This window comes from Haliotis rufescens, unplaced genomic scaffold (genome assembly GCF_023055435.1).
Source record: "Haliotis rufescens isolate VD_foot unplaced genomic scaffold, xgHalRufe1.0.p SCAF_7, whole genome shotgun sequence".
Classification (NCBI taxonomy): domain Eukaryota; kingdom Metazoa; phylum Mollusca; class Gastropoda; order Lepetellida; family Haliotidae; genus Haliotis; species Haliotis rufescens.
Window position 1 is genome coordinate 10,475,516 of NW_025964361.1, and position 24,229 is coordinate 10,499,744.

At 38.7% G+C, this 24,229-nt stretch overlaps 2 protein-coding genes across 3 annotated transcripts in view; both read right to left on the minus strand.

Moving 5' to 3' along the window:
• LOC124114656 (sulfate transporter-like) overlaps positions 1-11,661 on the minus strand; it is a 43,848-nt gene extending 32,187 nt beyond the window's left edge. Inside the window, exons 1-2 of the mRNA XM_046475331.2 lie at positions 11,474-11,661; positions 10,646-11,014 (exon numbers count right to left, since the gene is read on the minus strand). Of these exons, the coding sequence (XP_046331287.2) occupies positions 10,646-10,958 (313 nt within the window). The 5' untranslated portion in view covers positions 10,959-11,014; positions 11,474-11,661. The remainder of the gene's footprint in view (positions 1-10,645; positions 11,015-11,473) is intronic.
• A 6,404-nt stretch (positions 11,662-18,065) lies between these two features.
• The window catches only part of LOC124114657 (prestin-like), a 58,770-nt gene continuing 52,606 nt past the window's right edge, over positions 18,066-24,229 (minus strand). Inside the window, exons 17-19 of one of the 2 annotated variants that reach the window (XM_046475332.2) lie at positions 21,830-21,960; positions 21,062-21,132; positions 18,066-19,597 (exon numbers count right to left, since the gene is read on the minus strand). In XM_046475332.2, the coding sequence (XP_046331288.2) occupies positions 21,076-21,132; positions 21,830-21,960 (188 nt within the window). In that variant the 3' untranslated portion in view covers positions 18,066-19,597; positions 21,062-21,075. The remainder of the gene's footprint in view (positions 19,598-21,061; positions 21,133-21,829; positions 21,961-24,229) is intronic. The other variant, XM_046475333.2, reaches the window with a different exon arrangement.

Consider the following 24,229-nt stretch of genomic DNA (forward strand, 5'->3'; position numbering starts at 1 on the left):
AGACCACGAAGGTGGGCCTGCCACCAAATAACATTACCCTGTTGCTTTTTCTAGACATAGTTGAATTCATGTGAAACTACAATGGCCAGGACATACAGTGAAACTGTTCAACGTTTCTGGAGACTGGCATATAAATTGTTTCACGGTTGTTTATCACCATTCAAGGTGGATTAAACATGGTTCATTCCAGTAATATTCTGACCACATCTCTTTATGTGAAAATTTAAAATATTCCAGAGGTACGCCCATACAGCACAATGTTAAAATGCCCCATTGTATTTGAAAATGTGGGCCTTTTTTCAAATTTAGGGGCAAAAAGCACAAGGCCCAACCCTAGAATTATCCCTGATTAAAAAATTAAGTCTACAGACGGAACAGTTTCTCATGGTAATGATGACACACAAGATAAACTTTGCTGTCCCAGATATAGAAACTAGAACAACAACCAATTTGTAACGACGTAGATTTATGTGTAAAATTAAAAAAATAAAATGTGCTCATCAGTCAGTGAGTAAATTCATTTTCACTGATCCGAATCAGTGGAGTTGACTGTGCATCAACTACAGCTGTTATTTTGCTAATACATGTATCTCACTTACTGTTCACAATAAAAGGTTGAATTGTATAACAGGACTTGGGCATAAATGAATTTTTTTAGAAACCTCATCGAAAGTTTATCTTTTGGATGTCTATTTTACCAAAATTGGCATTTTTCATGTTTGTCTCCGCACAAAACGAGAATTCATCAAAACATACAGTAAATTGTCATCTTTAATTTAGAAATATATGAAGATAAGCATCCTGCAAAGATTATGAGATTTAGTAAGTAACAATCAATAATATTGTGTCATTGTACCACAAGGATTAACCTTGAATGTTTTACTTATGAGAGAAAATCCCCCCTGATCTAAATGCAATGAGATTTGTGGGCGTGTGATGAGATTTTGCAAATTTTCAGAGACATTTTGTCTTCCCATAGTGGAAACTGTATTTGATATTAGGTATTTGTGGATCGAATTATGTTGCAATTAATGTTACTAGATTATATAGATACATCCTCCGATATTTTCAACATTAATTATTCCACTGTGAATATTTAACGCTCTGAGAGCACAACATCCGCTGCATGAATTTTTTTAACGAGTTTATATTTTCTTTGTATTTTATGAAATAACAACAGTAGATGGCACTGCCTTTGAAACAAATTGTGCAGAACATTTTTGGGGAGTAATCCAGTCTGAATGCTAATGCCATAAGGATGTAGCTCACCCTCAAAAGCCTTATACAAGGAAACTAACTATAGTTAGATATTGTGATAATCTCTGGAAACTGGAGGAGGAGTAGATTTCATGAAGCTCCGTAAAACAGGGGCAGTAACTCTGTCAAAATTAGTCGAAATGAAACAGGACTGCGATATGCGTATCAACATGTCGACATCTTGTGTATAGACTATAGAGTGTCAGGGATATTCTCTAAAAGCTGGAGGAGGAGTTGATTTCACAAGCTTAGTACCCTCTCTCACAATTAGGCAAATGAAGCTCTGTAAAACAGGGGCAGTTACTCTATCAAAATTAGTCGAAATGAAACGGGACTGCGATATGCGTATCATCAACATGTCGACATCTTGTGTATAGAGTGTCAGGGATATTCTCTAAAAGCTGGAGGAGGAGTTGATTTCACAAGCTTAGTACCTCTCTCACAATTAGGCAAATGAAGCTCCATAAAACAGGGGCAGTAACTCTGTCAAAATTAGTCGATATGAAACGGGACTGCGATATGCGTATCATCAACCTTTCTCACCACAGTAAAAGTACAGAGCAATCTAACTAATTGTTCAACCAAATATGTACTTATCTTTTAATCCAAAGGTAATCTTCATTGACAACCATAAGATATATAGCTATGTGATAAATCACAAAGAACAATGATGAACGTTTAGGATAGTTCATTTCATGATAAAACATTGTTCTATCATGACGTCCTTTCTGATGAATTGAATATGCACTCACAACTTGTTGACGTTTTTTATAGGATAACATTATTTTTGAGGGGGAATTGTCCAGAAAGTTGTTTCTCATTGATGTAACTGGACTACACAGTGACTAAACGATCGCATCCAAAGTGGGATTAGGAGAAAAGTTACAGATAATCAACGTGAGGATTGTGAGAATATGCGGGAAATACCAAACTTAATCCACCTGTTCACAAAATGGACTTGTCCAACATTTCCAAGATCTGATTCTATTGAGGGTCAGTCATCATTATTAAAATTTGAATAAATATTTTTTAAGCTTGTACATTTCTTCAACATCCTTAAAGAGGCTGTATAAATGTTGATGTTATATCTCATATAAGAAACAAACGACTCATGGTCATCCTTTATTTCTTGAAGAAATTGTCACAATTGCTTTTTAATCACTGCCGGCGAAACATGTATGTTTCAATTTGTCATAAGGTATACATGTTGTGTCCTTAATTTCGAATTGCTATGTAACAATAATCAGGATAATACTGTTTCTTGATCTGTCTGGATGTTTGTGCCATTTTATCTCGATTGTCTAGATATCTCGAAGTTACAATACAGTCCTGCTGAGGTTCGAGATAACACAGGGTTTGATTGTACGTTAAAGCTGTGATAAGTACTCTAGCCATGCTAAGAGTGAATTCAATCAAAAGCTGCTTAAGGAATACCTCAAGGTAACTGATCAGCCCAGCAATTCTTGTAAATCAGGAGTGAATAGTATTAATTTTTTAAGGATTAGTGTTATTTTTAAAACTGTAAGTGGGGCGGTCGGGTAGCCTAGTGGTTAAAGCGTTCGCTCGTCACGCCGAAGACCTGGGTTCAATTCCCGACATGGGTACAATGTGTGAAGCCCATTTCTGGTGTCCCCCGCCGTGATATTGCTGGAATATTGCTAAAAGCGGCGTAAAACCATACTCACTCACTCACTAAAACTGTAAGTGAAGTGACAACCGTATACTCATCATTCAAAAAGACATGATATAAAGAGTGTGCAGCGTTAGAAACTGGCACTAAGTCCTGTTGTCTTGCCAAACTGCCCTATAGTTAAAATATCATAAGGAGCACCGGTTAAATAGAAATTTGCCCTTTTTAAGGGTTTTTCTATGTGTTATTATTATAAGGACTAGTGGACTAAAAATGTTAGTTTCTACCGCTGGTGAGTATAAACGGTAACAATGATATATACATGATATAAACAATATAACATTCTTGTCTAATCCATACACCAAGTTAAGCATTTTAAGTCTGAAGTAAGGCACAAATTATTGATTATGCATGTGTCAACCTCTAATAAATTACAGCATTCACACTTGGCTGCTATGGACCTTGACCATGGTGTCAATAACTTTGTCAATTTTCATTATATACGAGGGGTGTTCATTAAAGATTTCCCCTGACCCACTTCCGATGGACCTAGTGGAATGAAACTTGGCATAGGTATTAGTCTTTCTCCACATAGGAATCACCAAGAGTTACACACTTCTCCCATCGTTTTATGCAACTACATGTATGGAGACCTCGCTTGTAAAAGCCCTCATTTTGCGTCTCAAACCAGGACTTCAGAACCATGTTTTGCCATGGTATACCATGGTCCTTTCAGCTGGTATTTCATGGTCATTGACTATGGTATACCATGTCCGCGATAAATGGCACCACAGAATTTGGTCGTAAATGGTCATGGACCATGGTAGACCATGGTGTATTTGTACATGAAACACCATGGTATAATTGGCTATTCACCATGGTATACCATGGCACAGAGACCATGGTATATCATGTCTGCAGTAATTGGCAGCACTGAAATTGGTGGTAAGTGGTCATGGACCCTAGTAAGCCATGGTGTTTTTGGCCATGGTACACCATGATATACCATGGTCCTTTCAAGTGGTATTTTATGGTCATTGCCCATGGTAGACCATGGTATAGAGACCATGGTATACCATGTCTGCGGTAATTTGCACCACTGAATTTGGTGGTAAGTAGACCATGGTGTATGTGTATTTGACCATGGTAGACCATAGTGTATGTGTATTTCACCATCATGTAAACAATGGTCAATTAAATTTACCGTGCTAAACCATGGTGCCAATTACCGGCAGTGGTAAACCATTCTGCACTATAGTCTGTGGAGCAGTCTTACATAATTAGAATACAAGTTACGAACCAGCTTCAAAGTTGGCTTGGCGATATCCACAACAATGTGGCCGTCCTATTGATAACGATAGAGTTAACGAGAAATTCAACATTGAAAAATTTATTGACACGCAAAAGAAAGCTCTAAAAATCCTTTTTGATGGTGATGAAAGCTAAGTAACTGTGTGGAAACCTGAAACATGATTGTTTTAACACCTCTACATGCTAAACGTGATAGAAAACCTCACACGTCATTGTATTAAGTTATGGGCTTGCATGCACTACCTTAATTACCCATGACTTTGACTATGTACAGTAGCTTTGCAGTGGAGTCATTGTCACTTATAAATGTCAGTAACCAACGAATGAGGACACTGTCTGGTTCCAATGAGAGTGAGTGAGTGAGTGAGTGAGTGAGTGAGTGAGTGAGTGAGTGAGTGAGTGAGTGAGTGAGCAGTATTTCAGTTATATATATGGGGGAAAATCTAAAACTTTGGAATAAGCCTCAACCATGATCACAAGTTTATCTCCAAAGCAACAGTACACTACTTCCTGAATTGCATTGCCTGAGGAAATGCACCACGGGCTATGCTAACAACGAAGCTATTCAACCTTGTAACGATCATGACAATTCAAGTGATATCACTGATCATCATGTATAACAGTTAGTGCATCATGAATATTTACATTACATGCATAGCTAAACTGTGAATTGTCAACACAAAACAGGCTGTGATCATACAGTACATCTAAGTACAAACGAGCACTGAACTACTGATTAGTCACAGTGAGAACAATATTCATGATATTAACTGATGCTGAGTCTGAGGAATTAATGACTCACCGCACCATGTACACATAGCATTCATATTAACCATACCTTACACTGTTAACATTCTGCTTAGTAGGCAGTGTTCACAATTAAAATGTCTGAGGGTCCCTGAAATTTTCTGCCACAGTATTTTTACCCCCCCCCTCCCCCCCCCATTTTCAACTATTTACTTAAGGGTTATGTAAAGGCGCTCTTCATTTATGGGGGTGAATTGATACTGGAAAGTCAAGATATGCATCATGATACATAGGTCACAATAGATACATATCGCGATGTGCATATTCACGTCAAATCGCGTGGAAACTTCTCGAATATAAATACTAAAATGAATCCGAGGAGGTTCAAAAGGAAAAGCTAGCTGTAGACATGTTAGTAGAAGCTATTTTTAGAAATTACAATGATACGTTATTTCAACACATTTTGCAATGTTTGACTGACGAAAATGCCAGAGGGTCAATAAATGAGTTGTAAGTAATTTATTTTAGCAATTGTATCATCTAGTATCATGTATTGTATCGTTTCATGCAAACTCACGATGCACCGGTGCACTGATGTATCGTTTGACCCCTATTGATTTCTGATTTGGAACAATGATAAGACCAGATTTTTATATTTCTTGGTTTACAAATATATAACAAATATAATGGTTGGTAGGTGGAAAACTAAAAGTAAGGAACACAATCCACCGTTTTGTTTGTTTATTTAGATACTGTCTAGGAGGCAATTTTAAACATGTGCTTATGCCACCCTTTCACCATGACCACGAATATCCCGAATTGCCCCGAATCAAAAACATTTGAAATTCGTGATGACTGCCAATTAATGCAAACTTTTGTGGCTAATCGGGTGGAAAAATATGAAGAATGCCAGGAATGGGTTAAGAAACATGTACGAATTACAATATTCAGGTATGGATGATGCTGGAATTGTAACAATTCCCTGATTAAGTTACGAATATGCCGAATGTTGTTCTTACTTAATTTGTTCATGATTCCTAGTTGACTCGGGACATTTTCGGGTTGAGGACAAGAAATTTTGGGAGCCATGAATTGCTAAGAATAGCCAAGATTGCAAAAGAATTGATAACGAAGGTGTTATGGAACATAAGAATTAATTACGAATGGATTACGATACAGCCACGTAATTTCAATTCGGGGACACATCCACGAAAGTTTTTGACAAACAAAAACTTTCTCGCCAATTCGACAAACTCCCACGAACTGTACGAATGCTTGGAAATCAAATAAAATTCAGTTAAGAACTTCAAGAAATGATTGAGATTTATCTACAAACATGAAAAATTTCCTATTTGGGGTGATTCCGGATATTCGTGGTCATAGTGAAATGGGGGCATAAGCTCCACTGCATCAGTGATTGTGAGTTCCCCTATAGATGCACACACTTTGGCTTGTGCGCACATGCACCACTTCCTGCAGGATGTGACCCCCTCCGTGGTCTAGTGGTAGAGCGTCCGCCCGCGGAGCGGAAGATCCGGGGTCCGATCTCCGGCCGCATCATACCAAAGACGTTAAAAGATGGTACTTGTTGTTTCCCTGTCTGGCGTTTGGCATTGAGGGGCTTAACAAGGACTGGTCGGCTCGGAGTCAATATACTGTGTATATGTTGATGTTCATGTTAAACATGTGCACAAGTATCACTTGGTGTTTTTGCAGGATGTGAAATTTCATTGTGAATAGCTACATAATCACATCATTAGTTCTTGTAACATTTGTCAGTGAGGTGGGTTGAAACTGGGGTTCTCAAATCCTTATAAAATGTATAAGAAAGGTGTTATTTTTGTAATCACCACTCAGCAACTTAAATATAGACACAACAAGTACACTGCTTGTATAGTATTGTCTGCACGATGTTTATACCAAACTGTTTTCATTGATTTTAAAAGTCTCTCATAACCTCCTGGCAGTTTTTGTTCTTATTTTTAGCTACATACTGTTATATATTAATCTGTTCCTTAGTACCTTAGAAAACTTACAACTTTCTGGATAACAACTTCTGGTTTATTGCATATGGTGATGTTTCGATGTAGATTCTTATCAAGCTTATCACCGTTATCAAGCTGAAGTGATGACCATCAAGTGATGAGAGGTATGCATGACATGTGGGAGAAACTTGAAGTGGTGCAGGTCTTAGACGTTTATCACTTCGGTGAAACCCATGAGTAAGGGTATGGTGCTGACAAACCTAGAAACATCATTAGGGCGAACCGGGATTCAAACCCACAATCACAGGTTTCTGGCATGGGCAAGGGACGCAACTCTGCACAGCGAATCTCGGCGCCTTAGACAACTGACCACATGACATGTGATAAGCAGCAGATTAACATTGACAAAAACAGGTAGAATACAGATATTTGGATGAAGCCAAATGTAGAGTGAGAATAACAAATGGTTCACAGGTATTGAAGCACACGGGTATTGAAGCACACCGGTAATGAAGCAGATGTGTTGCGACAAGCTGATTGGACCCGAATTAAAATGGCATATTGCTTGATGAGATCTTCATAAACAAGATGCAATACCCTTGATCTTTGTTGATCAACATGATCAAAGGTTTGTGATGGAGTATTTCTATAGCTTCTGAGAATTTTTTTCATTGAGGTCCTGATGATTTAGTACCATGAAGAATGTACCCTGCAAAATATGTTTGTACAGAAAGTGAGACTTGAACAAATATATATGTATTTCTATGTCTATAAATGAATATACATCTGACATGCTTGTCAGTATTATTTACCGTTGCTCAGATCACTGACTATGGTCCAGTTTATAGCACTGGCATTACTGGAGTGGTTGTAGTGAGTGAGTGAGTGAGTTGGGTTTAACGCCCCTTTTAACAGTTTTCCAGTTATATCACGGCGTGTCAGCTCCATGTGGGAGGAAAGCCCGAAGTGATGCAGGTCTCAGACTTTTACCACTTAGGTGAAACCCATGAGCACGGGTATGGTGCTGACAAACCTAGAAACATAATTTGGGAGAACCGGGATTCGAACCCACAATCATAGATTTCTGGAGTGCCCAAGGGACGAAACTCTGCACAGCGAATCGTTACCCGTGCCTCCTGGAGTGGTTGTTTACACTGAGAGATGCAACTCGACACCAGCCAGTCTGATGTGTCCAACAGCTGTAATGTTTTGGGTGTCTGTAGTGCAAGTTTGTTGGTTTGTTGTTTAACCAGCGTTAGAAATTGGCACTAGTCCTGTAGTCCTCAACAAACTGCCCAATGGTAAAGGTATCCTAAGGACTAGCAGAAATTGGCCAGTTTTAAGGGTTTTGCTATATGTTATCATTATAAGGACTGGTGGACAAAAACTGTTAGTTTCTAACGCTGGTTTAACGCCAACATATGTATTGTAACTGTTCTCTACATTGGTTGTACAGTTCAAAGTGCTGTCATTGAAGCCCGAGAACCAGCGATATGGTCACTGGATGTATGAAGATATATTGTTATGCACCTCACCATCGCACTTGTAGTAGCATATCTACACAATTATGCAAATCAACATGTAAAGCACACTGAAAGGCTTGCATTGGTGCCGCCTGTTCTTATTTCAGAATAAGTGTGTCTGTCAACAAACAAGAGAAAAGGTCACGTGATAAGCCTACTCACACTGAAAAAGGTGAACAGAGGAGAATAAGTTGGGGGTTATCGGCTATTGTTTGCTAACACTGGATTAAGGGGTGGGTGAGTGGGGGTGGGGGATTTTTTTTTATGCCCTGGGGTCCTTGAATTTAAGCCTATTCCAATAGTATTTGGATCAGGGACTGACCCAATTTTGAATTTTTAACATTAGGGTTATGAAAACGACCCAATGTCATTCAGTTATACTTGTACAGTAGTGTCTATATAAATCTTAATGAAGCTTTATGACGTTAATGAAAGTAAAAATGAGCATGCAAGAGCTGCTGAGAGATTAGGCCTAAATAACACAGGAGTAAGGAGGGTCATTGCATAATACTCAACAGGGAATAGAGTGAGCATGCATTGAATCACGCAAGTAGTGCCTGCAGACACACAAGCAACATGACCACACCTGACAATTGGCCTTCCCAGGTGATCATACATACTCGAATATAGTCCTGTCACCAGAGCATTTCATCAATAATAAGACTATTTATCATGATCATGTCTATTTCATAAGAAATAATATGTTGTATTTTATCATTTTTATGTATATTCTGCAGATATTTCCAAACACCAATAGTGGCACACAATTATAAAATATGTAAATAAATTCATTAATCCACAGACTAGTCAGATATGTGATATAGCGCTGTCTACCTTGGATACTGAAGATAGTTACGAATCCTAATCATACTAATTAACAACTAAATTCAGGTTCTGTTGCAAAGTGCATAGGCCAACCAGAAGGCATTATGTCATAAACAAGTCGTCAGTGGTAAAAGTAACACTTACTGTATTCCAATGCATATGGCAGACAGACAGACCTTATTCAGTACTGTAGGGCCAGATTCCAAACAAAAATTATTATATGCAAATGCTGAATAAACAGCTGGAGGAAAGTATGCTTTATGATACAGGGAGAGGTGATTTGCTTCTAAACTTTAGTACTCTACAACAGAATTTAATCAAACATTTAATAATATGGATATTGTCGGTTGACATAAGTCTTACACAGGTTTCAGTTATTGGTAGATTTATGAGATGGTTAGTGAAACATTCTCTTCTCAGTTGGGAATAGCTGTCACATGTCAACAATACATGTAATTCATCCTCAGCGTAATCTAACCCTCTGGGATTGTAGAATAAACAACCGTTCGGTATATGGAGTCTTAGTATGGCGGCCGCATTCAACAGCATGTCTGAAGTCATTACACTGAAAGTTTGTTGATATTTTCAATTGATAAGAGGTCACAAGTTAAATTGATGACAAAATAGGTTAAATATATGTTTAACAAATAACACTTGTTGTATGTAACTGGTGTGTGTATGTTGTATGGTAATCAATGTGAATATCACATGAATATTAACCCATGGTAATAATAGGATTAGCCAGACCAGTATTTATAGCTACAGCTTCATAAAAAAAAATTAACAGACAGTGTAGTGCTACGACATAAGGCATGTTCTCTTACTAGAATCCTCACAGCTCAGTAGGTGTTATTTAATCCATAAAATTAAACATTGTACTCAACTGAGGAATGCACTGTTCTGTCACTACTGAACAACATTACCAAATAAGGGTTGGTAATGATGGTGTAGGTCCCCATCCATCTACTATGATTTTACTGGGACTCTGCTAAATCTAATCAATGCTAATTGTATGACAGAGCTCATGGGAGTGAGTATGTCTTTCCAAAGATTCCAGCAATACTACTGCAGGGGGAAACCGGAAATTAGGCTTCACGATCATCAGGATAATATTGCATCCATAGTGGGAATCGATTCTTGGTCTTTGGAGTAACATTAACAAGCATAGGCTTTAACCACTAGGGTACCAGAGCACCAACATCGCTCCAATTTAAGAGGGTCGTAAGGTCAGTGCTCCTATATCATATCTGAACCAAGGGAACCGTAAATCTTTCACTTGTAGCTACAACAAGGACCCCTTGACTTCCATGTTTCATTTTGAATATTCAGCACGCATACACAAATTAATCAGTATTCATGCAACTCACCCTGTGGGATCATCATTATGCCGACAGTTATACCAGCAACGATATCACTTGGCAGATCCTGCTTCAATTTGTAGTTCTTAAACATCTTTATAAAAGGCAGATTTCTGGAAACAGATTTCTTAAAAGTTCTGCTTGTGCATTTCTTAGCAGCCCAGCTCTTTAGCCTTTCTCGTACTGTTGGAGTTTCGGGCTTTTTCCGAAAAGCCTCTTCAAAATCCACAACTTTGACAAACTTGCGATCATGGCTGTCCAAGTCAGTATTCCAGGACTGAAGTGCATTCCCTTCTTCCCCTGTCCCTGATTCCACAGTCATTCTCAGAGTAATTTCTCAACTGAACTAGGGCAAATCAAGTTGTATCACTGAAGACACTGAAACATTAAAATGCCATTGATCAGCTGTCATTGCTCAATTTTTCCAGGTGTGTCAGATAACATGCATATATTACTATCCCATACACAAATAGATGACACTCAACCACTATATTCACAGAAAATAAATCACCATATTTCACGGATCAATCGACTGAATATAAACAGGAAATTATTAGCAGATCCATATTCACGCAGCGTGTAACAGGTGCGCTTTCAAAATGTGGATTTCCACGTATACGTGTATTCATACGCAAGGTATTACTTTACAGAGGTGTAAATAATGGTGTCAGTCGAGATCTGGCTGGCCACTTCACAAAGTATTCATCACCGTGTAACGCGTGACACCTAATAAACTGCCTGCATTAAGAATACTCCAGTATTAGTTTCTAATCCTTGTCAGATCATTACAAATTTGGATCACATAGAATACGACATTATGTAACTTGTAAGTCCTACCGATTAATGTTGACGTCACATTATCTTTGCATCTCTGAACGCTCTGTAAAGTCTGTGAAACATTTTCAGGAGCAGCCGACAGTTCTTTTGAACATCACTGGTGTGTGACAAACTCTTTTTCAGGCGAGTGATTCCTCTGCGGCTATTAAGGGTTTAACTTCCTGTCCACGTGAGGGAATCCCGTTTGTAAATAGCCCTGACAGTTCTATCTAAACTCTCATTGGATGAGTGATCTGACCTTTATGATGGACCAATCAAAACACCGTTTACTAGTTCCATGATTTTCCACGTTTGCTCGTGAAAGTCCGTTAACCTTTACGGGAAAAGCGAGTGGCCACATACCCATTCGTCACCACTCGCCCCTTTCCGTAACCTGCTGGTCACGGAATGACACGGGTTGGTCACGAATGCCCACCTTCAATATTGACACTGAGGTGAGCGAGTGAAACCTACATGATAGGGAGTTGTTTCCCTTAGGCCACCTACCATGTGTTCAGCACTTCTACAGGTAAAGCTTGAGAGAGGCGTGACTATGTAATACTGATTTGATGAAGCGAGTTTTAGCTAGGTTTGTTCAGAGACGATAAAATAAATTATTTTATGGTCTTTGATTACTTGTACAAAGAGATGAGTGTGTTCAAACTTTCGGTCGCATCGGCGATATATTTCACATGGATGAGCGAGTGTACCTGATGCAGGCTACAGTGTTCTTAGGATGTTTCAGAGGGTTTTAAAGTGTACCGATTTTTATGGATCCGATAAACTATAGATAGATATAGATGGACGGATGGATGGATGGATGGGTGAATGGATAGGTAACTTATTATTTTTTACAGCAATGTTTGTATTCTTAAAGGTGTGGTGTGATGTTGACATTTCTTATTTCACATGTACAGTACGCTAGACAGGGAAATACATAGTATATGGTTCGTTTCGTAAATAAATAGTTTAAATAACGGTCATTAAAACCACACGAGGCAATATTCATGCTATATGACGGCGTGTTACCATAGTTACCATGGCGTGGTGTTTCTCATAGTAACCATGTCGTGGTGTTTCTCATAGTAACCATGTCGGGGTGTTTCTTATAGTAACCATGTCATGGTGTTCCTCATAGTTACCATGTCGTGATGTTTCTCATAGAAACAATGCCGGGGTCTTCCTTTAGTAACCATGTCAGGATGGTCCTCATAGCAACCATATCGGTGTGTTTCTCATAGTAACCATGTCGGAGTGTTTCTCATAGTAACCATTTTGTGATGTTTCTCATAGTTACCATGTCGTGGTGTTTCTCATAGTAACCATGTCGTGGTGTTCCTCATAGTTACCATGTCGTTGTGTTCCTCATAGTTACTATGTCGTGGTGTTTCTCAAAGTAACCATGTCGTGGTGTTCCTCATAGTGACCATGTCGTTGTGTTCCTCATAGTTACCATGTCGTGGTGTTTCTCATAGTAACCATGTCGTGGTGTTCCTCATAGTTACCATGTCGTGGTGTTTCTCATAGTTACCATGTCGTGGCGTTTCTCATAGTTACCATGTCGTGGTGTTTCTCATAGTTACCATGCCATGGTGTTCCTCATAGTAACCATGTCGTGGTGTTCCTCATAGTTACTATGTCGTGGTGTTCCTCATAGTAACCATGTCGGGGTGTTCCTCATAGTAACCATGTCGTGGTGTTCTTCACTGTAACCGTGTCGTGGTGTTCCTCATAGTAACCATGTCGTGGTGTTCCTCATAGTTACCATGTCGTTGTGTTCCTCATAGTAACCATGTCGGGGTGTTCCTCATAGTAACCATGTCGTGGTGTTCCTCACTGTAACCATGTCGTGGTGTTCCTCATAGTAACCATGTCGTGATTTTTCTCATAGTAACCATGTAGGGGTATTTCTCATAGTAACCATGTCAGGGTGGTCCTTATAGTAACCATGTAGGGATCTTCCTCAGAGTAACCATGTCGGGGTCTTCCTTTAGTAACCATGTCAGGGTGTTTCTCATAGTAACCATGTTAGGGACTTCCTTAAGTAACCATGTCGTGGTGTTCCTCATAGTAACCATGTCGGGTTGTTTCTCATAGTAACCATGTCATGGTGTTCCTCATAGTTTCCATGTCCTGATGTTTCTCATAGAAACAATGCCGGAGTCTTCCTTTAGTAGCCATGTCAGGATGGTCCTCATAGCAACAATATCGGTGTGTTTCTCATGGTAACCATGTCGTGGTGTTCTTCACTGTAACCATGTCGTGGTGTTCCTCATAGTAACCATGTCATGGTGTTTCTCATAGTAACCATGTCGTTGTGTTCCTCATAGTAACCATGTCGGGGTGTTCCTCATAGTAACCATGTCGTGGTGTTCCTCACTGTAACCATGTCGTGGTGTTCCTCATAGTAACCATGTCGTGATGTTTCTCATAGTAACCATGTAGGGGTATTTCTCATAGTAACCATGTCAGGGTGGTCCTTATAGTAACCATGTAGGGGTCTTCCTCAGAGTAACCATGTCGGGGTCTTCCTTTAGTAACCATGTCAGGGTGTTTCTCATAGTAACCATGTTAGGGACTTCCTTAAGAAACCATGTCGTGGTGTTCCTCATAGTAACCATGTCGGGGTGTTTCTCATAGTAAGAATGCCATGGTGTTCCTCATAGTTTCCATGTCCTGATGTTTCTCATAGAAACAATGCCGGAGTCTTCCTTTAGTAACCATGTCAGGATGGTCCTCATAGCAACCATATCGGGGTGTTTCTCATGGTAACCATGTCGGGTTGTTTCTCATAGTAACCATGTTGTGGTGTTTCTCATAGTAACCATGACAAGGACTTCCTTATAGTAACCATGTCGGGACTTCCTCAAAGTAACCATGTGGGGGGTCTTCCTTTAGTAACCGTGTTGGGGTGTTACTAAATTAACCATGTCGTGGCTTTTCCCATAGTAACCATGTGCTGGTGGTCCTCATAGTAACCATGTCGTGGTGTTTCTTATAGCAACCATGTCGTGGTCTTCCTTAAGTAACCATGTGAGGATGGTCCTCACAGTAACCATGTCGTGGTGTTCCTCATAGTAACCACGTAGTGGTGTTTCTCATAGTAACCATGATCTTGGTGTTTCTCATAGTAACCATGTCAGGCTGTTTCTCATAGTAACCATGTCAGGCTGTGTCTCATAGTAACCATGCCAGGGTGTTTCTCATAGTAACCATGTCAGGCTGTTTCTCATAGTAACCATGCCAGGGTGTTTCTCATAGTTACCACGTGGGGGTGTTTCTCATAGTTACCATGTTGGGGTGTTCGTTACAGTAACCATTTCGGGACTTCCTTATAGTAACCATGTCGGGTGTTCCTCATAGTAACTACGGCTTAAACGATATCCCGGGACTCCGATGCATCGCGATTCACTCCATACGATACGGTGCGCGATTTGTGAGGTGCTGTATCTCGATTTTTTAATAAACTTTTATCGCAGATACGTTTTTAATGTGTTTCAAATCAATTTCCAAATTCAAACCGAGTCATAAAAACGAAGGGACAATAAAGTTTTCGCTACACACACGTACCTCTCCGAAAATACAGCGGCTATGCTAGCTTTGTATATCATGATCAGCAGCAGTTCAAGCTTTCTGATTGCCTGAGCGATCTCTAACTCAAACATGTCGGAAAAAGCAGACGCTCGCCCTTTGCTAGAGAAACCACCAGGGACTCACAAATCATTAGTTTGGGAACATTTCGGGTTCCCAGTAACATTTAAAGATGGAATCAAACATGTGTTCAAAGATGAAACGTGGAGTCGCATGTGTCACGCATGGTTGCAATACAGGGGCAACACACATACGCCGCCATCACCCAAAGATAGACAGTAGAGGTTCCACGCGTTCAGGGAAAAAGACAAAACCTTTTACTGACTTTACTTAATCCCAAACGGATTTTGACATGAATGATCAGTCACACCCAGTTGGTCACCTTCGTTTACCAGATGCTTTCAAAAACAAACTGACGGCAATGTCAACACGTGCCCGAGGCATTCCTAGGAGTATCGACGTACATATGGCTTTTGATATGAGACCATTTTCTGTAGTGGAGAATTTTGGATTCAGAAATCTGCTGCAATCATTAGAGCCAAGATACGAAATTCCACCGAGAACCCATTTTGAGGACACTGTTGTTCATGCTAGTACCAGGGATCACGTCCTTGAAACGCTGACAATGCATGTTCGTTGGCCCTAACTACCGAAATGGCAGATGATCCATGAAGTATATACTTTATGACTCATGAACATTAATTCACTTCCATTTAATTGTTTCATTTTAATAAACTAAGTTTAATTCATTTATCTCTTTTCTTCTCTTGTCACTATGTGTATCGTAGCGTATCGAGATACGTATCGAATCGTGATGTAAGTATCGAGATACGTATCGTATCGTGACCTAGGTGTATCGTTACTATCATATAGGGGTCTTCCTCATAGTAACCATATCGGGATGTTCCTCATAGTAACCATGTCAGGGTCTTCCTTTAGTAACCATGTCAGGGTGTTTCTAATAGTAACCATGTCAGGGTCTTCCTAAATTAACCATGTAGGGGTATTCCTCATAGTAACCATTTCAGGGACGTCCTCATAGTAACCATGTCAGGGTGTTTCTCAAAGTAACCATGTTGGGGTCTTCCTCATAGTAACCATGTCTTGGTGTTTCTCATAGCAACCACTTCGGGGTCTTTCTTTAGTAACCATGTCAGGGTGTTTCTCATAGTAACCTTGTAGGAGTCTTCCTCATAGTAACCATGTCGTGATGTTCCTCATAGTAACCATGTCAGGGTGTTTCTCATAGTAACCATGTCGGGATCTTCCTAAAGTAAACTAGGGGTGTTTCTCATAGTAACCATGTAGGGATCTTCCTCATAGTAACCATGTCGTGATGTTCCTCATAGTAACCATGTCAGGGTGTTTCTCATAGTAACCATGTAGGGGTCTTCCTCATAGTTACCATGTCGTGATGTTCCTCATAGTAACCATGTCAGGGTGTTTCTCATAGTAACCATGTCGGGATCTTCCTAAAGTAAACTAGGGGTGTTTCTCATAGTTACCATGTCAGGGTCTTCCTTTGGGTTGACGAAGTCATTTAGGCTAGTGGGCTCATATTTGTCATTACTTTGCATGGGTATGTGACATTATATATTATTCTTATTTTGTAATATTAATGGGAAATATCTTTTTAAATCATTTCGTGTGACGTTAATTCCACGAAAGGCACAACAGTCTTTGAAGTTTGAATAACGTCATCACAGCTGACCACACTAGTTTTACAAAAATAGTTACAAAGCAAGAAACTTACATCTACTTCAAATTTAATTTGCAGAGGCAATACCAGTCATTCTACTTTTTCCAGTATAACACATCAATCTAATCATTAGTGTTGGTGGCGATATAAGCCTGAAAATACGTATACACATGAATTGATACAAGCCTCAAACGTTTGCGAGAACTTGTTCCATAAAAGGAATAACTCATGAATATTAATGACCCCACGACCTAGTTTGGCGATGTTCGTAGAAGTGAGTTCTGCTGTATTGCCATCGCATTTGTACATTTTAATCCAATTATAAGTCATAATACTTTTTTTTTAAATACTAAAAATAGTAGTTCGTAATGCGGGTTTGTTTACGTAGTACATATTCTCAACAACACGTGCGTTTAGTTTCGAATGTTGGCCCACCTCGAACTTTCGATTAGGCAAACGGAGTTAGCTCCCTTCTGGAACCACCGATAATGCGGTTTCGCCGTCCTTATAGAAACCATATAGGGGTTTTCCTCATAGTAACCATGACGGGGTCTTCTTTAGTAACCATGTAAGGACGTTTCTCAAAGAGGATAACGATTACCGCGTGTCCTTGTCTCGTAAACAAAGCTGGAAAAAGCAATTAGATGAGCACACGTTGTCTCACCTATCTGCCAGTGATACAGTTAAAAGGTACCCATTATTATCATTCAAAGAATTTTGATTCAATGATCGGAAGATTCTACCATGAATAATATATTCCAATATCGTGTTTCTTCAGTTGCATCTTTTACTAGAATAATGTGAGATGGGGTTTAACGTTGCGTCCACTGATATAGCGACGTACATGCACGTATTGTGTGAGTGGCTGTTTGAACTAGTCTGGACTAATTCTATATATACTAGTATATACACACACATACATGACGTCTCAGTTATAAGAAATGTTCCGAGAATAGGTGTCCAGAATGACTTTGCTGAATATGGCTTGTCAAAGCTACCTATCTGCATCCAACACATCCTAGCTAGGCGTCAATGTAATTATATCCTGGTTCGAATCCCACCAAGGGTTTATACTGTCAATACTTGGTGTTTGACTGGGGTCCTGTCTACCTGAACTAGAAAAAGCGCCAAGTTTGCTGTGCGAACGGCAGTTGAGCCAGCTTAACATGGCGTCCACCATCCACGAGCTATATGAACACGAGCGTCTATTTCCGGTGAAAATAGGCTTCTTTGCGGCTAAGGGAAGGGGCGAGGTTAAAGATCCACGAGTACTGGTAAATCACGCCAAGAGGCACACACTGAATTACACATGAACACTATACATCTCAATAAAATCATTTATTTCTATTTCCGATACATTTTGCCCACAAAATTCGGGTACTCCTGAGTAATAAGAAGACACCAGTTTATCCCCATTCGTCACCATTCGCAACTTTCCGTAACCCACGGAATGACACGAGTGGTCACGGATGCAGTTCATCAAGATGTTAACGGTGCATTTAGCACATATACAAGTGTAACACAATGTCTATACATGATAATGATGATTAGATTTTGTAATGACTGTAACATTATCATCATAATGTTATAACTAGAACTGTTTCCATAGATACAATTTCGAGTTTAGATATCATTTATGGACGTATTTGTACAATAACATATATACAAGTTGTATGAATTATATATATACACATGAAAGACGATGAAAACATCACTGATATGAGTTTATGTACAAATGAATATTCTACTCCCTCGTATTCTTTCTATGTAAGATAAGTACTTGTCTTGCAATTCAACGTGTTTCTACGATCTAATAACTACTCTTTACATTGATGCAACAACTTTCTTTGCGTAAAGCATTCGTCACCACTCGGATATTTACGTAATATTCACGGCTTGTCCCGGAATGAAAGAGACTATAGTCACGTGGTATATGAAACTACCCACAAACCAGTGACGACACAAGCACTAAACATTAAAATATAGTTGGGCAAGAACATCCCAAAACGTAACTGTTTTATAAGCCAAGTATCTGTGCTGACGACCATTTGGTGTTTGAGACGATGAATTTTTTTATGCGACATTAAATGTTAACGGCATTTTCTGACGACTTATTCCTTTGAACATGTCCATGTTTTTTATAAACAAAACTGTCTCAAATTATCATACGTTTGAAATTGGAATCATCAGGATTGCCTACAGAAGCGTTCAGCTATCTAGAGTATACGTTTCGGTGGCCTGTTTTTTTTTTCAACTCCATGGGCCTTGTTGTGTATGTAAGTATGGAAAGCATGGTTTGGATTAATAAAAAATAATCTTCGATGATTGCACAAATAAGGATAAGTAATGTTTATCTAAAAATTGAACCAATGGGGTTAATGTATCAATGTATCCATATGAAGCCACTGAGATTCTTGGGTCCCAGTACTACTGTATATGTTCCCCGATATAAATGTCAACTTTCCTTTCCCTTCATGAGTATTAACCCATCCTGGGTTATCCAGGGAATTAAATATCCATTTTGCATTTTGATTGGACGGTTATTTTTAGCGTCGTTTCGGACTCGAAACCATGCTATGATAAAGCATGGGTCCAGGGTATTTTGTACAAATGGAGATTTAACACACTGGATACTCGAGGATGGTAACCTGGAGTAACTAACACCACAAAGAAACTTTTATCCACAATGGACAACGGCAGGCCGAGTATCTTCAGTTCGCTTCCAAATGTTGCGGATATTTAGACATGGCCTTGACCTTGACCCCCATGTCTACGGCCTTGACTTTTAAAACGCAGGGTTCAAGGATGCCTTGATAAAGGTTTCTCAGCAGTCATGTCTACATATGCGTGATGTACTGAAACAAAAAGAATACGACCTCAACACAGGAACCTATTATTAGGATTAAAGAACATCTTCGTAATATTACCAATATAAGGCATTGTGTAGTTTCAAAATGAACCACATACCTGGTGTTCATAAATATAGTTGTCCTGGGTAAACGAATAAGTGATTGAGAAGATTACATTCATTGTTAACAGAACACTTAATAAATAAGGGAGAAAGACAAATTATACTTTATATCATTATGTTATTACATTTATACAATCATATATTAAGCAATTATTGAACATATGATCACCTTTTGTAGCGCTAGAATCACTGAGTATCGAACGTATTAGTAACATCTATGACATATTTTTAAAGAAGAATCTATAGAAAGTGTTATGTACATAGATCTAATTGTGCTGTGCAAAGCTATGAACTCAAAAGGAAATAAAATATTAATAAGCAAACATAAATAGATGAAATTTGTGAGGTGCAATGATGTCTATCAGTGAACTGGAATGGTAATCTAATTAGAATTGGAATGGTTATCTAATTAGACTGTAAATCTACACTCAGATGGTTTTATTAGTGTCACAACAATAATATTAAAATATATTGTTCCAAGAACGTCTTGGCATCTATTAATGTGAAGGAATGATTGAAGCTTGTTTTTAGACAAATTCAGCAACATTCCAGCCATATCTCGGCGGCCCGAAAAAAAGACGACAAAATCTTGCTTCGACAAACCAGCGGTTCAGAACATGAGCGACGAACCAAGATTTTCGATTACGATGACACTGTCAGGTCACACATTGTGGCCACCCGATCATCATTTAAGATGGTTTTAAAGCCTATTTGTTTAGCTAAGTCGCTGATCAAAACCATTTATGAACTGGTTGTATTTCAATGGATGGTATGATACGTAATCAGTATGTGAAGGAATCTGTCAATGAGGATAGATTGGCATTTCTGTGGACTGAAATTTCCATTTGCGATGGCTTTAAGCCAATATTGATTTGTTTCGAAGATATATCCCTCAGATTGGAGTAATTTTTACTGTTATATAGATGGAAAACAAGCATTATTTGAATGTCTCAAGTGATATCTTGTATATGTTCTTATACCTGTTTGCTGATCCATAAAGCAACTTAAAATAGACTGATTATTCTGTCTTCGCATTTGCGAAAACTTCCTCTCTGTTAAAATCAGAATAATGTGAACATACTTCGTTGTTCATATGTTCTTTTGATGTTCTGAGGTAAGTCGGAAATACGAAAATGAGAATATATCAGTCTTGTAATGCATAGACAACTCAAAATAAAGGTTCGCCAACTCCTGAAATAAAACTAAATTAATGTAAAAGAGTAAAGAAAATCTAATATAACAAAGAGAAAACTAGAAAAAAGAATAAAAAGCAAAAAGTGAACTAAACAAGGATCTACAAAGTATACAACAATGAGGAGACAACTCTGTGATCGAGTGAGTGGTTTACCACTAAAACCGACGTCATGATTGGACAGGCAATAACTTGTCCTCTATAGTGGGTTCCGTAAGGTCCGATTCCTGAAAACAATCTGATGTTTGTAGTCTGTGCCTGTTATGACTCTACACCACACCGAGGAAGTGTTTAATGTCATGGTATATCATGACAGATTTATATGCGAGGAAATCCAGAATTAAGCTACGCATGGCCACATGAAACCAAAGATCACGTTATCGTGACGAATCCGGGATTCGAAACACTACAGGCGGACACTGGCACGTCTATTGGAGGCAACTCGACAACAACTCGGGCATCCGGAACCCTCCTCATTGAGGCCCAGAATACAAGCTGATGCTAACAAACTCTCATTGCCTCTTTGAGTCGAGCCTCTGGTAAGGTGATTCTTAACAATCTTTCAGCCATTGAGAAAATGTTATATATTTGCGTGTATTAGCAAGAGGCATGTTGAAAAAGCAAACATTTAATATACAAAAATGTAAATGCGGAATAGTGTAAGTAGGTGAACACGTTCTAACTGAAAAATAATTTACAAGAATTATGACACACATGATGCGATTGTAAACATGCAAACGTAAGCATTTATTAGCAAAAGTGTACAATGTATTAGTTTAAGCACACACATAAGCACGTGCGAATAACTTTTAACTCCACTTTTTTACAAGTGTACTTCAAATGCCGATATATATATAGTTTAGTATCTTAGCATAAGCGATAAGGGAGAGAATTCTTGGAATATTATAATAGACAAAAACGTACCACATCTTGGACGAGATCATTGGCTTTACGTTCGGTAGAGGCCGCCGTGACAGCATCATATGTCGTGAGGTAAATACAGTCATGATATGTCTCCACGAACTTCGTTTGTTCCAGCACGTACCACATCTCATCTGAAAATGAATATGAAATCAGAACATACAGTAATCTACGTTTTTAACGAACACGCTTATAACGAACTGACGGATATAACGAACTTATGTTTTGATCCCGGCAATTTGCTGTTTATGTGCTGTATATATGCTTATAACGAACTGCGGTTACAACGAACTAAAATAAGGGGTCCCTTTGACTTCGTTATAACCGTAGTTTACTGTATATACAAATCTAATATTCCATAGTGAGGGCGGTGGGGTAGCCTTGTGGTTAAAGCGTTCGCTCGTCACGACAAAGTCTCGGGTTTGATTCTCCACATGGGTATAATGTGTGAAGGCCATTTCTGGTGTCCCCAGCCGTGATATTGCTGGAATTTTGCGGAAAAACGGCGTAAAATCATACTCACTCACTCACAATTGAGAAACTGTTCTCTGTTGTATCTGAATTTCACAATTCGTTGACGAAATCACTTTTTATTTATTTGTTTTATAAGCGATCTTATGGTTGTAGAAAAACACATCATGAACTAAGTTTTTAGCATATAACTAAACAAGAATAGGGATTGGTTGGTCACAGAGGCAACTAAGCCACAGTATATAAGCAGTATTTGGGAAGATTTGAATTCCGGGTATGACTATAAGCCCCCAGCAACCCATTCTTGTAAGAGGCGACTAACGGGATCGGGTGTTCAGGCTCGCTGACTTGGTTGATGCATACATCGTATCCCAATTACGAATATCAAATATCATGATTTCAATCATTGGATTGTCTTATTTAGGCTCGAATATTTACGGACCGCCGTCATATAGGTGGAGTATTGCTGATTGAGGCGTTAAACAACTATAATAATGAAGCGCGATAATTCTGTACATTGAGTTATTTTACATTGCATTCGAACCTATGCTGAATACATTCATACAAATCTTACATATGTTTAGGTTTTATCTGTGTATAAATGCAACAAAAGACATTTTAAGGAATTTTGCCAAATGTATGTCTTTGAATTGAACGTAGAAAATATTGGTGAACTTTAGCTATCAATCAGCTGTAAAACAGATAATTATACTGTTACCTGTCTTCTACTGTTTGTCCTCAAAGTTGTAACGTTATATGCATCAAAGTTAAACCCAAAAAAGAAAAATAATTCCGTGATGCAAGATTTTAAGTCAATACGACACTTGAAATAAGATAAAGCCACATGCAGACCAGTCTTTACATGTAAATGACGTTCGTGACTTTGACCTTCTGTTGCATAATGCGCCCTCCCTCCCCAAATTTCGAAAATTGCTATGTCACTCCAACTGCATGTGAAGATTGTTTACAAATCAACGTCTACCGGCTACCAAGGTATACCAGACAATTGCGTTGTGCTTGAGTTTTGAACTATGTTACATCAATCACACCTACTCTTGTTTATAACCTGATCAAATAGACATTTCAAACGTCATAACTGTGACCTTGACCGCGACGATATGCTAATTGTAAGTCGGGTTCACCCACAGAGGAGTGTTTACACGACATATTAAGTGCTGTACTGTGAATATCGTTGCCTAACGGATTAACCTGTGTACCTTTGTGACAACCGTCGTCTCGGCATGAGTGGTTTTTGTGTTGTCATGTGACACAGTCTGACTAAAGAACACGTAGACTGACATCTGTACTGTCATAACCAGTCATGGGGAGATAACTGATTAGGAATGTGACGGGTGACGTCACGGCTATGTCAACGAACACAGTGCTTGTCATCTGAAATCACTTAATATTAGTGTAATTGATCTTTGCAGAAAATGTGGCTTAATGTTTTGAAATGTTACAACTTGTCGCATTCGCATCTTCCGCAAAGTTTTAAAAATCTGTATGGTATTTTAATATTTATATTTTAATTTTACTTAGTAAAACAATATGTAGTTTTGTTCAGTTTTGAAGTTCGTTTTTATTCTGAGGTAAGTAAAATCACAATCTATGCGAAAAGCGTATGTTGTCAGTCATGGCTATTCATGAAAACAACAAAGACGGCAAAAGGAAAAAAATAATAAAATGTATCATGTGATAAAATGTCTAAAAGTTACACGTATAATGGGACTAGGATTTGTAAAAAACCATCATGAACTTTTACACAGCACCCATTGTTTCAGAACCCTGTAACAATGTGCCACCTATTGTTCAAAGAATAAAACTTACATTATTAATTTGCGATGCAACAATACATCACTGTATGTGACGCCCCGAAAATGACACGTGTGACGTCGTGACGTCACCCAACGTACATCTGAGGTGAAACACTCT